The sequence below is a fragment of the Scomber japonicus genome, chromosome 18 (assembly GCF_027409825.1).
Source record: "Scomber japonicus isolate fScoJap1 chromosome 18, fScoJap1.pri, whole genome shotgun sequence".
NCBI classification, from domain to species: Eukaryota; Metazoa; Chordata; class Actinopteri; order Scombriformes; family Scombridae; genus Scomber; species Scomber japonicus.
The window spans coordinates 23,258,370-23,273,623 of NC_070595.1; the positions used below are offsets into that span (position 1 = coordinate 23,258,370).

At 41.9% G+C, this 15,254-nt stretch overlaps 2 protein-coding genes across 5 annotated transcripts in view; one reads left to right on the forward strand and one right to left on the reverse strand.

Moving 5' to 3' along the window:
* LOC128378479 (brain-specific angiogenesis inhibitor 1-associated protein 2-like) overlaps nucleotides 1–4,790 on the forward strand; it is a 50,321-nt gene extending 45,531 nt beyond the window's left edge. For 2 of the 4 annotated variants that reach the window (XM_053338016.1, XM_053338020.1), the window contains one exon: nucleotides 885–2,674. In XM_053338016.1, coding sequence (XP_053193991.1) covers nucleotides 885–969 — 85 coding nt within the window. In that variant the 3' untranslated portion in view covers nucleotides 970–2,674. The other 2 variants (XM_053338019.1, XM_053338018.1) reach the window with 2 other exon arrangements.
* Nucleotides 4,791–6,267: 1,477 nt separating this feature from the next.
* On the reverse strand, nucleotides 6,268–15,052 carry aatka (apoptosis-associated tyrosine kinase a). Its single transcript, XM_053338228.1, has 12 exons — nucleotides 14,982–15,052; nucleotides 14,518–14,597; nucleotides 14,005–14,123; nucleotides 13,752–13,839; nucleotides 13,497–13,630; nucleotides 12,850–12,934; nucleotides 12,626–12,747; nucleotides 12,342–12,491; nucleotides 7,662–11,058; nucleotides 7,388–7,568; nucleotides 7,093–7,296; nucleotides 6,268–6,548 (listed from the first exon to the last, which is right to left on the reverse strand). Exons 1-12 carry the CDS (start codon nucleotides 14,995–14,997, stop codon nucleotides 6,520–6,522), a joined length of 4,605 nt encoding a protein of 1,534 aa, XP_053194203.1. The 5' UTR covers nucleotides 14,998–15,052; the 3' UTR covers nucleotides 6,268–6,519.
* Nucleotides 15,053–15,254: the final 202 nt, after the last annotated feature.

The following is a 15,254-nucleotide window of genomic DNA, read 5'->3' on the forward strand; positions in this document are numbered from 1 at the left end:
TGTATATGCACTCGTATTGTCTGGTGGAATACACGTTGTGACAGTAGACATCATGCTGACCTCATCTCAGTCATCACTGCTTGTCAGCCTGGGGCTTTGGGCACCAGTGCCAAGCTGTTGTACATACTCCTGTCTGCTCTGAATGTATTTTTTTTATTTCTGTATCAGTATTTTGAGACAACACTGTCCTACAGGGTGTATTCACCCCAACAGACTAATCTAAAACTAATCACTACATCCCTCCTGCTAAGGAGATGACTTGATGATTTTCTCATCAACAGTAACTATTGTTCAGTGAGTGACAGAGGCAAACATTGGCTCAATTCTATTCTTAAGGAAGGGCAATAATGTCCAATGAGTATATCTGGATTTTTTTTTTGAAGTGTTGATGAGGGAATTGGGAGTCCAATCTTCCTGATCACGGCAGGTGTGTTTGGAGTTGTAGTTGTAGGTGGGGCAAAATAGATTTCTTGACCCCACCTACCTACACTTCTCCTAAACTCTCCGCTGCCTCCTTGTGCCTGTCTTGTCTTTCACCATTTCTCTCTGAGTGTGTCCGACCTGGCAAGCTTCCTTCTCTCTTTGTTCCACAGTGACAGTCCTGATGGCAAATTGATTTCGACTGTGTGAGAACAGACATACAGACAGACACAGACAGCTCCGGATAGCACAGGGGCCTCTTCCTCCCCATCTTTCCCCTCCTCTTAGCCTCCCTCCTGTCCACTTATCTCCACCTCTCCTCCTCTGCCTCCACACACACCCCTTCTCCAAGTGGAAGAGGCCAGTTTCATCCCTCCTTTCTGTCCTCTCTTCCTCCCCGGGTCCCTCCTTTCCTCCTTCCATCCATCCTGGGGTGCTGCCGCTGGTGGTGTCGGTGTGGACAGTAGCGGTTGGTGGGTGGAGGATTGCGTTGAGCGCGAGAGCCAGAGCGGGGCCTTCCTGCTCGGCATGCAGCGATATGGACTCTGAATACTCTATCTCTGATCACAGTCCACCATCATGGACTGATCTCTCAAGAGACTGCCTTTGCTACTGCTTGTCTTTCATGCATGTACATGGTTGTGTCATTTTGTCAAACTAAAGGACATGTTCATGTACTGTACAAGTGCCAAAAGACTTCAGTGTCGTTGTACTAAAGCCACCGGCTGAATGGCCTTTTTAAGCACACGTGGGCCCAGTATTATCGAGCTCCCACCCAACACACACTCGCTCAAAGCTTTGTTCAAAGTAAGGCTGTGCAGCAGATTACAATGTTCCTGTTCTGAGAGATCCCATAGGTCGCGCTGTGCTTCCTTTGTGTCAGTGCTAGACTTAATTTTCTGTCCAGAGGGTGTGTGTCATATGCCTTACTTTGCTTCTTTTTTTTCCTTTTTTTTCTTAAACACATATTTTGTGCAACTGAAGCAAATTACAAATTGAGCTTCAAAAATATACAGTATATATATATATCTATACATATATATAAAATTGTTTTCCATCAGTCCACCAAATTGCACTGTAATGTGATCATCGCAAAACATGTTTCATATAAATTTTCAATTCAACCTGAAACCCTCAGCCGCACAGAATCCTCCTTTTTGCCATTCTTGGCTGGACTTACTGCCAGAATTGTCAGTTAAAATAAAAGTGTCTCACTCCAGCAACCTTAAATTTGGTATTTTTTTCTGATGCTATATTGAGTTTGGAGGGGTCCTTGATCTTTTCTATCCTCAATATCAGCTGTGAATTAGTTTGAGTTTAAATGACAACCACGGCTTTTGCAGCTCTCAGTGTTATTTATGATTGTATTCCCTGAGTGGCTATGTAGTTTTTGGTCTTTTCTTTTAAAACAATTTATTGTCCTTGTAAAAAATAAAAAATAAATAAATAAATACCAGAAACAATGAGAAACTACTAATTAGTTGAAGTGTTTATCTTATGCATGCTGTGGAGGGATACCAGAAAATGTGATACTGAAAATTGACCTTGAATGTATGGTGACTTTTTACAAAGGTATTCTAAATAAAACATATCTCTATATATTAATAAACAGTCTGGTCTGACGAGAAATCTGTTCTGTCACTGACAATGACATTTTCACTTTTTCTTAAATGTTTAAATTAATTCCTTTTTTTCCCCCCCAAAACTGCCACCCTAGTGTGAATCATTTCAAGCCGCAGTGGTGACTTAAGCATGCAGTTTCATCCTTACCCCTTTCCCTGACACCCATAGCATCTGTGCTGCTCTCTGTGTCACTGTAAAAAATGACTGTGGTGGTGTTGTGTACAGTATTAGTAGTATGAGTATCTGAACTTTGCCTGCCTGCTTAATTTCGCTTTTGGTTGTGTACAAGCATACTTTTGGCCTGTGTTTGCGTGGTATTCGAGTGATGATGCACACATTTTAAGCAGATGCAACTTCAGAAATACCTGCCTGTTGATACTTTTACAGTATTACTAGTGTATGAAGACAAGCTGCAGATGTGTTTCTTCACAGTTTTGGATTTGAAAAGGCGCATACTATACAGCATGTTGTGCATGAAGTGTATATTTCTGTTTTCCATCCCTCATTTCAGTTAGTTATTATTATCAACCTACAGTATGTTCATCTTGCACCAGACTAACCAGCAGTGTCGTTACAAAATGTGACCCATGCATGATCTGAGAGATGAGCCATTCAAACCCAAGGGTTCTCTTTACCTTCCAGTTTGGGTCCAGAATTGTCCCGGTTCTGAGCGAACAGGACCTCCGTAAGTCACCAGCCTCCATCGTCTTTCAGCCAACCAATCACTTTCTTTCTCTCTTTTTTACTGCCTGGTTTTCTCTGCTGTCATTGGCTGTCTGGCTGCAGTAGGATGCTGGGAATCACTGCTGGTCTTTTCTGTCCTTTGGCCTCCATGGATACGGCAGCATTTGGTTCTGTCTGTCCAGCAGGCCTCGGGTTGTAAAAGAATAACTTTTTCATGTGTCTTTAACACAATATCATACAGAGAAGACACTAACCCTGCATGCATGTCTATTTCAAGCTTTTTTTGGTTTGCTTATATTAAGTTTTTCTTACTTTTCTAGAGTTTTTTCATTATGTGCTTGCTAAAACTCACAATACATATTGCAACCATTTGCTCAATTTATTATTATTAAAAAAGGAAGGCAGATCATTTTGGGTATGGTTATCTAGTTGACTCTTTATCTAGAGATTTTTCTTTTTTATGTGTTCAACCTAACTGTCACTGTTCCTTGCCCCACCCCTCCTCTCCCTGCAGTGACCGCTCCCTGGAGGTCTACCTCCGGCCCACCTTCACTGATGACCGATCTGCACCAATCTTCTACTAGCGGACTGCTGCCCCCTTATGTCCACTCGTGGGCCCTTTATTTCATAAGGAGAAAGAGTAAAATGGCCAACATTGGCTTGTTTGAGTTGTATGATGTTATCACAAGAGGGCCCAGAAGTGTGATATGGGGGGAAACAATCTCTTCAAGGAACTTGTTACACTACTAAGAAGTTAGTTTATTTGCTGAGGAAACTCCAGCTGCAAACGCTTCCATGATACTGCAGGTAAACACTGAATGTCTCATTCTGAACATTCAAGTGCAAGTGTGACAGTAGATTTTATTAGTTATTTAGATCCCACCACTTGTGGATAAGGTATGGCTATTAGGTTGTACTAGTGATGCTGTCACATTATTATTTATCTGCACTTCTACTATGGGATTTATTGTTTTCTTTGACACTATACACTGTAAAATACACTTGAGGATTATTTACATTAATGAACAGTGAAGGGACACTCTCTACATTAGTTTTTTTTTTTTTTTAAGTGAAGCTTGAGGGTAAAGATGGTCAACGTTTTTAGTGCATCACTGTAATATGCACTCAAGGCAATGTATAGATTCGGTACTGCTGCAGATAGCTAGACCTGGACAGTTGGTGTTTTGTTTTCTTCTTTCTTTTAAGTAACATAGAATTATATATTTACTAGTTGTGATACAGTATACCCAGATTTTCAATGTGGGAACTGTGCCTTCTATTTTTTTTTAAACATATATGCTTCATGCAGCATTGACCAAATCATCCTGTAAACTGCTTCGAGGGCATATGCATTACAGTTCTGCTTGTATTTTTATATTTTTTTGAAATATCAGCGGGATTATGTCCTCTTTTGTCTTATTTCCTTGACTTTTTTTCTTTTCTTTTATTTCCATGAGCATGCTCCAGTACAGTGCAATTTGCAATTCTACTGAAATAATACGTTTTGAATTCTTTCCTTCTCTCGTTATTACAATAATATCTAAGCTGCCAGATAGCCAAGAGGTGAAATACAATGCATATATAATGGACTTTTTAAATATTTAGCTTTGAGGGAGTGGTAGCTTATCAGATAAGGTACAGTATTATCATAGCTTTTGATCATTCATTCTCAGTATTATACACTCATGGGACAAGAGCTTAAAGCAGAGGCATTTATGTATACTAAGTTGTGTGTGGATAGTAGTGAAACTGTATGTGATGAAAAAGAAAGAATGTGTATGGTATGTGAAACAGCTAAAATGCCTGTTAGACTGCAATAAATCAACAGTTACAACATGAAGAATTAATTTCCCATAGATGAGTCCTCTACACTGAGTGATATGATCATGCTTTTATTACATAGCTCATTTGGGCAGCAAATTTCAAATGCATTTTTTACTTTTATATAGCTTCCATTTTGCCCATTTCCAACTTTTGTCCCTGTTTGTATTGTATCTGTACTGTACAGAAAGTGCATATAAATTATCTTGTCCAAAAATAAATCTAAATGGGCATACATGTCATATTTGTATGTGTTGTGTCATGTTGTCATGGTTTGTGTTTCAGAAAAATATACGTCTTGGACATTATTGCAGATAAATCACAGACACACGAAGGGAAAAAAGTATTTGGATTTATTTGTTTGGGATAGTACAATAGCCATGAGTGAGGGAGAAATGGAAACAGCAATGATGTTACTACTGGTGCATAGAACAACCCACCTCATCTTCTCCAAACATGTCTGCCACTTTTAGCCAAGGGGCTTTATAATATCTATTTGGCAAATTTGAGAGACCATCATCCTGGATTGCATCTTTTCAAATGGTTGTAAAAAAATACTAGCAATGTTTTCTCTTCTTGCAGAACTTAAAAGGCAAGATGAGAGGAAACAGAATTGGCACTTTGAGCTACAGAAGGATAGAGAGAGGGAGGGAGCTGTCGATACAGCAGTAGTAATTCAAGTCAAGCTACCTGCTACATGTTGATATAACATTCATACAATATGTGAGATATGTCATAGTTTGAATGTCTTTTTTTTTTGTACACCTCAGACCCGGGCTTCAGGACAATTGTAATATAATTATGTAACATTATGGATGAGACTATGGCCAATACATAGACATAGAAAAGATGTTTAAAGATGATACCAACTGACATTCAACATTTATGACTGGCATGTTGACATGATGCAGGCAAATTGTGTTGAAACACCTTTCCATCCCTTTGGTGTTGTTCTATTGCAGATGAAATGTGATATAAGCTAATAACCACAAAATAAAGTGAACCTGTAGCTGGCACTGTGGACACAAATAGGGAGTGTCAGATGTTCACGTATATCATTCCAGGATGGGGAGATTTGGAGCAACTTCTACAAATAAGAAACCAGTTTGGCTACGCTAAAAAGTGCTTTAGACAGATGCAGTAACAGTAGACAGATACTGTAAGTCAGAGTGAGTGGTGGTGATAATTAAGGGCGTGACAACACCTTGTTTCCTTTAAGTCCAGCTGTCAACATCATTTGGTTTTGTCAGACCCTAAAACTTGGATTAAGGGACAAACTAAGTTTCAGCACTGCCATCTTCAAATATTGTCACCACCACCCACAACTGTTAAAAAAAGAGTCAAATTTTGTTTTTGGAAATCCACCAAAGCTTTGTATGCAACAATCACTAAGCATTGTTCTCTGGCTCCAACAATGAGAGCTCTAACAGTCTTTAAAAATGGCAGATCAATGATAAGCAGATGGACCAAGGCAGCCAATGAGAGGAGCAGCTAGAAATCCTCTCATTTCACTCATTTCACTGTTTTGTTTTTTTATACTTTTATTCTTATGATTATTTTATAATTCACAAATCAAATGACCTGTAAGGTCACCAACAGAAATTGATGCTGCATTGAGCAAATAAGTTACTGCAGTTATCATCACATACTCCATGTTAAAACTAATATACTTTTCTTATTCTGCAAACAATATGATCTGTTTTTGAATCCATTCTCCTGGTTGTCTCAATCACATTGCCACATTAGCAGCTATCACTTTTTCTTCGTAAAAAACAAAAAAAAACAGTGTGCAAATCATCAAGGGTGTTTCACTACAATATGAGGCACTGTCTCATAAAGGGTCACCAGGGTCAGATGCCCTAAACGTTGATAAAAATAAAACTCTGTATAACATCTAGATATAATAATGCTGCTTTTCTGTGTTGAGAAGAAACAAGGACTCGTCCTCCTCCAGTCAGGGCCATGAGACACTCAATCTTTTGGACTATCTTCACTGTTCCCTGTTGGATGCAAACAAATGAAAACAAGTATTGTAGCTGTACAATAGTGACTAATCAAACAGTTTAAAGTCATATTCCACCCCAAAACATGTTTAATGAGTCATAATATGGTCGACCCATTGTCTTTTTATAATGAGCAGTTTTGACCCCACTAGGGCAAATTAATATCAGTAAAAATGGAGTCCAATTCAAATTCCAAAGATTTTCACAGCAGGAAAATAACTCCTCAAACTGCCTCTAATTTACTTCTCCACTTACCATCTTTAGACTCAGTATGCTACACACATTCAATTATCCAGCAAAATATCTCTCAATAGACTGATTCTCTTTGTAGCTGAGGTCGTGAACTATTTATGTTGTGAAAATATTCTGTTGTATCAATAAAACATCATGTGCACTAAATTAAAAATGTAGAAAAAAACTACAATGTTAAAAATATTACGTGTACGTGACAATGTTGTTGATGATTTTCATGTTATATTGTTTATGCAAATAAATTAAGATTAACAGTCCAAACTCTGTATGGAAGGCAGTTAATACAGACCTGTTGCTGTGCCCATGTGGGGGTCAGAGACGTGTGTGATGGAGAATCGTGAGACAATAAAACGGTTAAGTGCTACAGCTGCAGGTTTTGGGGGCTCGGGACTCTCGGGTTTAGATGTGGGTGAGGAGTCGGGCTCAGGGACGGTGTCAGGTGAAGACGGGCAGGGCTCAAATGGAAGGTCATTTTCCCACTCATAACCCCCACCTGAATAAACATAGTAACAGTTATGATCAATCCACACAATCTGGGATCAGTTAAATAGGAACTATAGTGTTATCTCCTTGATAAAACTCACCCTCTTCTGAGTTGTTCCTGTCTGTTTCTTGAGAAACACAGTATGTCTCACAGGATTGGGATTCAGATTCAGGGTCAGGTTGCAGCTGGTGGTCACAGGTTACTTCCTCTGAGGATTCCTGCTCACTGGACTCTGCCCCTGTGGAGAAGGTGTAGTCAGCCAGCTCTCCTGTGGGGCTCTCCTAGAAGTCAGAAACAAAAAATATCCCTCACACACAACAATAATCTAATCTTTAATGGACAAAGACACATTTTGACCTAATAACATCTCATACCTGGTCAAAAAGGAACACAGTGACATCATCAAAAAAAGACACTGCCTTTTTCTTTCTCTCCAACTCGTCACAGAAGGACTGGGTGAGCAGGGTGGGCATCTTCAGGAGACTGCGGAGGTGTCTAGCCTTGCTGCAGTCACTCACCACCACTGGCACTGTGGTGAAATCCTCCTCACTTTCCTCACTGTCCTCATCCTGGACGTTGTAGGTCCTCAACTCTTCATCAGATTCACTGTCATCAGAGTCATCTTCATCCTCTGCCTCCTCTAGTGGTGCTCTGACGTTCTCTCCACACAGCTCCAACAATGATGAGGAAGTGGACAGGTCAGCAGGGCCGTTGGATTCTTCACATAAACTGTCCTGTGAGTCACATTCCCCTGCGTCTATGTCCTCAAAATCATACTCATTTATTCCCACACCCTCCCTTCTGTCCTCTGTTTCTTCTTCATCATGATTGAATTCAGGCAGCTCCTCCTCCTCTGTGGATCCATCACTGTTTTCATTCTCATTGGGGGCCTCATCTCTGTAGTCAGTTATGGTGGAGTCAGAACACAAATACTGGACAGGGGAGCAATCTTCTGCTCTCCTGTTCCCTTCCTCATGGTTTGCTGAGGCCTCCTGGACAGTAGAAGAAGGTTCAGACACAATGGAGGAACTAAGCTCTGATGAGGGCTCCTCTCCTGAATGCTCTGTCTCCAATCCAAAATCATCATCTGCAGGGGTAGACTCTTTGGTCAGGCAGCCACCCATCTGTGGAGGATATGGTGACAGCATGGACAAACCAGGAGTGGAAAGGGGATGGCTCAAATTAGGGTCAGCCTCTGAGAGATTTGCCAAAACGCAACTCTTCATGTGTCTCAGATTCGTAATATGTTCTTCATTTCTGAATTTCCTTTTGATATGATCATCATCTCTGGTAGAGCTCAATTTCTGAGCCTGCAAGTCACGGCTATTTGGACCTGTAAAGAACTTACTGCCTTCCTCTCGAGGGCTTCTCTCATTTTCAGCATCATAGTCAGAGAAATAGGCTGAATCCCTGTATGGGTTCTTATCAGGCAGGCCCTTTAACTGTAGCTCTGAGGTGCTGGTGGAACTGCAGACACCTTGATCCAAACCCACTTTCACAACAAGTTCAGTTTCTCCATCCAGCCTAGGGCTCCTGTCACCTCCTCTGGGATCTCCAAGCTCTTTGAAGATAAACTCTGGGGATTCATTGTTCTCTGTGTCATATCCACTGTCCAGTGATTTGGGCAAGAGAGGGGTATTGAAAGGATCTGGGCTAAAGGCCTGGTCACAAGGGCTTGCCATTGATGAAGACAGGTTAAGAGTGTCTACAGAGTCAGGTGTTCCCTCTGGATTCTTCAGTGGGCTTAGCTCTTCCTCCTCTACCTCAACATAGTCCAAGTTGAAGTCGGCAAAGATCCCTGATGTAATATCTGTAATGTCATCATCATCATCCTCACTGTAGTCCCCAAGATCAACCAGGCTAATGGTGGAGTTTCTGACTCCCACCCCGCTGTCTAACACTCTACTAGTCTCTGATGTCTCTGGATAGGTTAGCCTCTTGTCTCTTAGACCAATAGAGACTGCTGTTGAAACTCCCTCCCAGATATTACCCCTCTGCTTGTCTATCAAGACTCCAGTTTGACCAGTCTGAGGCTCCTTGAAAGCGGGAGGGGACTTTACAAAGCTTGCCTCGGGTATCATCTTAGGCTCAGAGTACAGTCGCTCTCCATTTAGCAATGATTGTTTTTCATATTTTACCTCCATTTTGTCACACGCTGTACCCCTATTATTTATACTTGAGCTGGTAAGAGAATCAATGCTTCTTAGATTATCTACAGGTGAGTTATTTTCCATTGGAGTGGCCTCTCTTTCTTTATGACACAAGTGAATGTAAGACCCTAATTCACTGGGATTACTAACAGCTTTACCTCCTTCTACCTCCAAGGTGCCACAAGACCTGGAGCTGTGGAAGGTTCTAGTGGTAGCCTTAGTCAAAGACCATAATTCTGTTGTGTTAGAGTGAGCAGCATATTGAAGGTCCAGATAACTTTCATGCCCACTGCCTGTCTGTCTGCCATCAAAGCTCAGGCTATTATTGTTTGCTGAATGGTTTGAGGTCCAGTTAGTGGTCTCTCCCTCACAGAAAAAGTCATCCTCTGTGTCTCCATCCCTCCGCTGGCCCACCAGCAGGCCATCGTCTGTCCCTACATCGATGCTAATGTGATTAACAATTGGTAGTGTCTTTCTGAGGGGACCCATCATTTTATGGCAGCTTTCATTAACCGTGCTATGACCTGTGCTCGCTTCAAGGTATGGATCACAGAACCCTAAGCTGGGGCTGCTGACTGCTTGCAACAAACTGCGTGGGTTTTCTAAACCCCCCATCGGATGGACAATGTTTGATTGTGGCTCTGGTGACATATGCAGTTCAGACAGACATGATTGGTGGCCTGTTTTGTATGTGGATTGTTCACAGTAGACAACGTCGTTCTGGTAGGATGGGAAGCAGTTGTGGGAGCCTAGCTTTATAGGGCTGGTGTCAGATGCCTGTCTCAGTAGTGGCTCCATGGTTAATTGGACAGTGGGGCTTGAATCGGAGTCATAGGCAGTAGATTTGGTGTTGTCAGCAGTTGACCAATAAGCACTAGGCTGTGCCATGGATGAACCAGTCCGGCTTTCAGAGGACAACCTGCTGTTGCTGGCTTCCAGTCCTGGGCTGTAGTCCTCCTCGTTATCATCCAGGTTAATGTTACACTCTACTGGCTCCTCTATGCGAATATAGTACTCGCTGCTCACTGAGGGGCTGTGGGCACTCAACACAGGCACCACACCTGGGTGCTCGGGTTCATAATAGGATGGGGAAATGCCTGAGGTCAGGCTGTTACTCTTGCAACCCCCTGAGCTGCATCCTTTACTTGAATAGTAGATATCCTGGTAATGTGGGTTCCCCTGGCCCAGTGGTCCACTGGTGGAGGAAGAGCAGTAGGGCTGCTCAGCTCGGGCCTGCTCCCACTTGTACTCAAAATTGAGACCATGGCTGGTCTCTGTGACAGTCAGTAGGTCGTCTCCTGTGTCAGAGTGGAAACTGTCAGAGAAGTGCTCCAGAAGGGGAAAGGAGGATGAGGCAGAGGAGGCCAGCTCCACTGCCTGAGTTTGATCTATGCCAGGGTCCTCAGCTAAGGCAGGTGTTGGGGTCAGAACCAGGGTTGTGGATGTAGCTGTGTGGGAGGTGCTGCAAAGCAAGTTGGGTCTCAAGGCATTCCAACGTTGTTCAAAGTCCTCCTCAGCCTCACTTGAGCCTTTCGCACACAAGTATGTCACCAGAAGGTGTACTTCCTCACTGCTGGGTCTCAGCTCTGGCTGCAGCCAACAGAACTGCATAACTTCATACCTGCACACAAAGAGAGAGAAGAAATAATTAGAGACAAGAGAGAGTAGGAGAAAAATAAAGTAATAATTATGTATCTCTGTCATATCAATTAACTCAGAGGCACTTATTAAACTCTTAAGACTTGTTTTTAAATAAGCAGAGAAATGGGCAGAAGTTAAAGAATTGATTCTAGACTTGCAACACAGCAATTCAAAAGAGAACTTTTGTAGTCAGCACGCTCAAGCAAAGTACTTTTCCATGACATAAGATCAAAGACATATGGAACGGTGCAGTGCAGACACTGACATAGAAGATACTGACATAGAAATGATTTACATTCCTCCTTGTGTGTGTATGTATTGTGTACGTGTGAATCCTCTGTGTACCAAAGATGTTTAATTTATTGGTGAACTTTTTTTTTGTTTGTTGTTTTTTTTAAAAGAAATAATTAAATGAAAACAATATTTGGCTGGATTCCCAGGTAAAGATGAATGAGGTGATTCGACTCTGGTTGATGCCAGAGGATCATAAAGGGAGTATTGATCATTTGCTCTTAACAGCAAAGAGAAATACTGCCACAATGGAGCAATGCAACACCATAAGCAGAAACTGATTTTGAAAAATTTGATTTGTGCAAATTTGATATTATCTGCAAAGAAGCTGATCTACTAATGCAGCGCGCTGAGGTTTGCGTCTTTCAACTGTGTAAGATAATACACACTGTCCATCTAGTACGTTTGCCATAATGAATATGAAATGCGGGGTGTTTTAATCCCAGTGTACAAAATACAGGGAGGAGAAAATGCAAATATGTTATTTGGCAGACACTTTGTGGTTTACCAAACCTGAAGGTAAATTTTCGGACAGGAACTGCGTCTATAAATAATACCTTTGAAGGGCAGGTATTAATTATCCACTAGAACCTGATCACATTTCATTTTGCGCTTGCAGCTTTCTGCTCGTTCAAACTCTCCATTAAGACATGCAAAACCCTCATTTAAATACTGCTGTCTGCACCCTGTTGCACCTGTTTTCATTTATGCAGTTATTCTTAGTAGATCACCCGCAAAATGCACGCAAACGAAACGTGCAATCTATTGCACCGTGCACACAATTTAGTACCCACTATTTGGGATCTTAGTAAATCAGGCCCACTGAGTAGTGTGCTGGTACAAAGGTTTAGTTATCAGCAATGTCTACAAGGCAGCTTACATATGGCGTCAAGATACATAACATTCTGTGTTTTATCTGATGCATGTGTTTGTATGTCTCCATGAGTGTGTCGGCATGCAACTATGTCTCACCAGCGCTCAGCCAGGGGGAAATGGAGCTGGGGTTTGGGTAGTTTAAGCTGCTGTTCCTTCACAGCATATGTCAGTACCTGTCGGTCAGAGTAGTGTCTGTATGGCTGGTTTCCCAGCTCAAACAGTTCCCACACAGTCACCCCCAGTGACCTGGAACAAGCAAAAAAAAAAAAAAACATTATGGCACTAATAAATACATGCCAGAGCAGGTGGTGGAACACATTTGATAAAAGTCATTGTTGAGTCAATAATATATCCTGTTTGTCACTCCCTAAATATCTCACCATATGTTGCTGGACTTGGTTTGGTCAACAACCAGCAAGTTTCCGTGGACCTCATCTATGAGCTCAGGTGCGATCCAGCGCAGGGGCACCCAAATCTGGTCTTGTGTTACATAATAGTCCTCCTATAGAACAAAAAATAAAATGTATACTTATATTTTGAGTCCTGGGTGATAAGGTAAAAATCAATCTCAAAGGGTATTGGCATTATCCAAAGACAGTCTAACCTTGTATCGGCTGTGAGAAAGGCCATAGTCCCCAATCTTCACTGACATATCTGAAGTTAGAAGGCAGTTTCGCAAGGCCAGGTCACTGTCAAAACAAACATACCATAAATATATGCTATTTATTTAGTGTTGGAAGTTTTATGAAAAATACTGTTGAGTTTTATCTATTGTCAGTACATTCAATTCATCAGTATTGATTGGATTTGCTAATACATATTATTTATGATATATTCAACTGATTATCCTATCTAGCCAATGCACTGAATGAAGCATAGTGTAATATGTGTACATGTTGAATATCAAGGACTGCTTCCTCTAACCTGATCATGTGAAGACACAGACTAAACTATGTCAGTTTGTTTAATCTCACCTCCTCCACAAACAAGGAGCTCTTTAGCCAGGCAGCCACTGACTAGTTGCCATGGCAACCATCGCACAGAGATAGAGCAGGAAGGGTTCGCCCCCGGCAACAAAATCACTGATGCTGGAGTTCGTGACAGCTACTCAGGCAGCACCAGGATGTTGTTGCAGGGAGAGACCAGTAGAGGGCACACAGGCTGTTCAGATGTATTGCTCTGTTCTTTTCTGGGGCATTAGTATTCAGGCTGTTGAAAGTAAACAGAGCTAGACTGACAGGCATACTGTACCTATGTATAAAGTTGTATTTGTGGAGGTGTAGAAGCCCTGAGGCAATGTCACATGCCATTCGCTGGAGGATCAAAGGGTCAGGAGTCTCAGAGTCAGCCACGCGGCAACTGCGGAGGTAGCTCTTCAGATCACCCTGGGAGAAGAAAGAAAATGAAGACTGTGAGCTGCTGTGACTTTTTATGAATAATGATAGCGCACCAAGGGAGGACATAATGAATGAATAAACAATATTTGATTATTAAAGCAAGTCCCACCAGAGGGCAAAACTCCATGACCAGCAGATAAGGAGTAACCTCTGAGCACTGTGCCAGACACTGCAGGAGAGCAGGGTGCTGAAGGGTTCTGGCAGAGGAAACAGAATTTGAGTGGGTATGAGAATGCAAAGACCACGCATGCAATAACTAATCATATCATTATCTGTTCATTCATTTACATAATGTTGTTGCTACGTATGTGATGCTATTCATGTGCTGAAAGGCTATGCTGTGTGATCCCTGGTGAACTAACCGATATGGCTGGACCTCCTCCAGGAACTGCATCTGGTCCTGGACACTAGCACTGGCCTTCAGCTCCTTCACCACCACCTGGGTGGTGCTAAGGCCTGCATTAACCTCGCCCAGCAAAACCTGGGATGTAGACGGATGGAAACTTTAGTGACAAAGCAGGTATATTGGAATGATGCAAGAGCAAATATATGAATTGTTACAGCAGCATGTTTCTGTACAGTAAATTGTAAGGAATTTACTGTGCCTGGAATTTCAACTTGTCTCCCATGGAATCAACACCCTGACACAAGTGCCAAAGATTAGCCTCGCTAGAATGAGATCATCCTCACATTACCCTCGCATTCCACACAGAGTTGGTGCACAGTTAGTAAAGTAAGGATAATTGCACTTTTGCAAATTGCAGTTGAAACAATGAATACGTGATGATGATTACAAAGGTGGTGAGTCATGACCCACATACTATGTGTCTGTGTGTATGTCCTAAGAATAAAAAATTAAAAAAATCATGTTTTACCTTGCCAAACCAGCCATGTCCAATCTCCTTTAGATAAAGTAGACTATGGCGGCCAAGGTCTGATGATTTCAGCAGCTGGACTGGAAAGACACAGTAAGAAATATGGAGGATTACTTTTAGACAGAAAAATGGATAGATTGCAGAGGAACAACAAGGGTTTTCAAAGAAAGATGGAAAAATAGAAAGTTGTGAATTGCTTTCAGATACAGAAAAGAAGCCTCAAAGATAGAGAACAGAAGAGAGAAAAGAGAACCCCCCCAGTTAAACTGCAAATGCACATTTTCCTAAATAAAAAGTTGTATTAACAAATGAGCAGAGATTGCCTGAAGGAAATAAATCTAATTTCCAAGCTAAATTAAAATATTCGTTGTGTAGAACAAAGTTTACTGCCACCACACACACATTTACTAAAGGGACACTGCACTATTCTGCAAATTAACCCAACTTGTGCACAAATCAAATACCTCCATGGATCCTCATATTTCAGAAATGGAGATGTTCTTGACGGAGCAGTGGAGCGGCCAGCCACTCTGAGCACCTTGAGGAACTGAGTCCGAGTCCCAGGCAGGGATGAAGTACTGGTTCAGAGTGTGAGAACTGAGAGCCCATGGCCCCAGCCCTAACCCCAGGCGCCTTAGCCTCATTGTGTATATGTGAGAAAGAACCCACGGTCGCAGTGTGTCTGTGAGAGAGCCTCGGCAGGATTTAACCCTCCGAGCCCTCGCACAGCTGAACAA

Coding starts and splice junctions, on each gene's coding strand:
- aatka (XM_053338228.1), bottom strand. Junction 12,748..12,849: donor TTTCTCACAGCCGATACAAG/GTTAGACTGTCT, acceptor TTTGTTCTATAG/GAGGACTATTATGTAACACA. Junction 6,549..7,092: donor CCACATGGGCACAGCAACAG/GTCTGTATTAAC, acceptor TGCATCCAACAG/GGAACAGTGAAGATAGTCCA.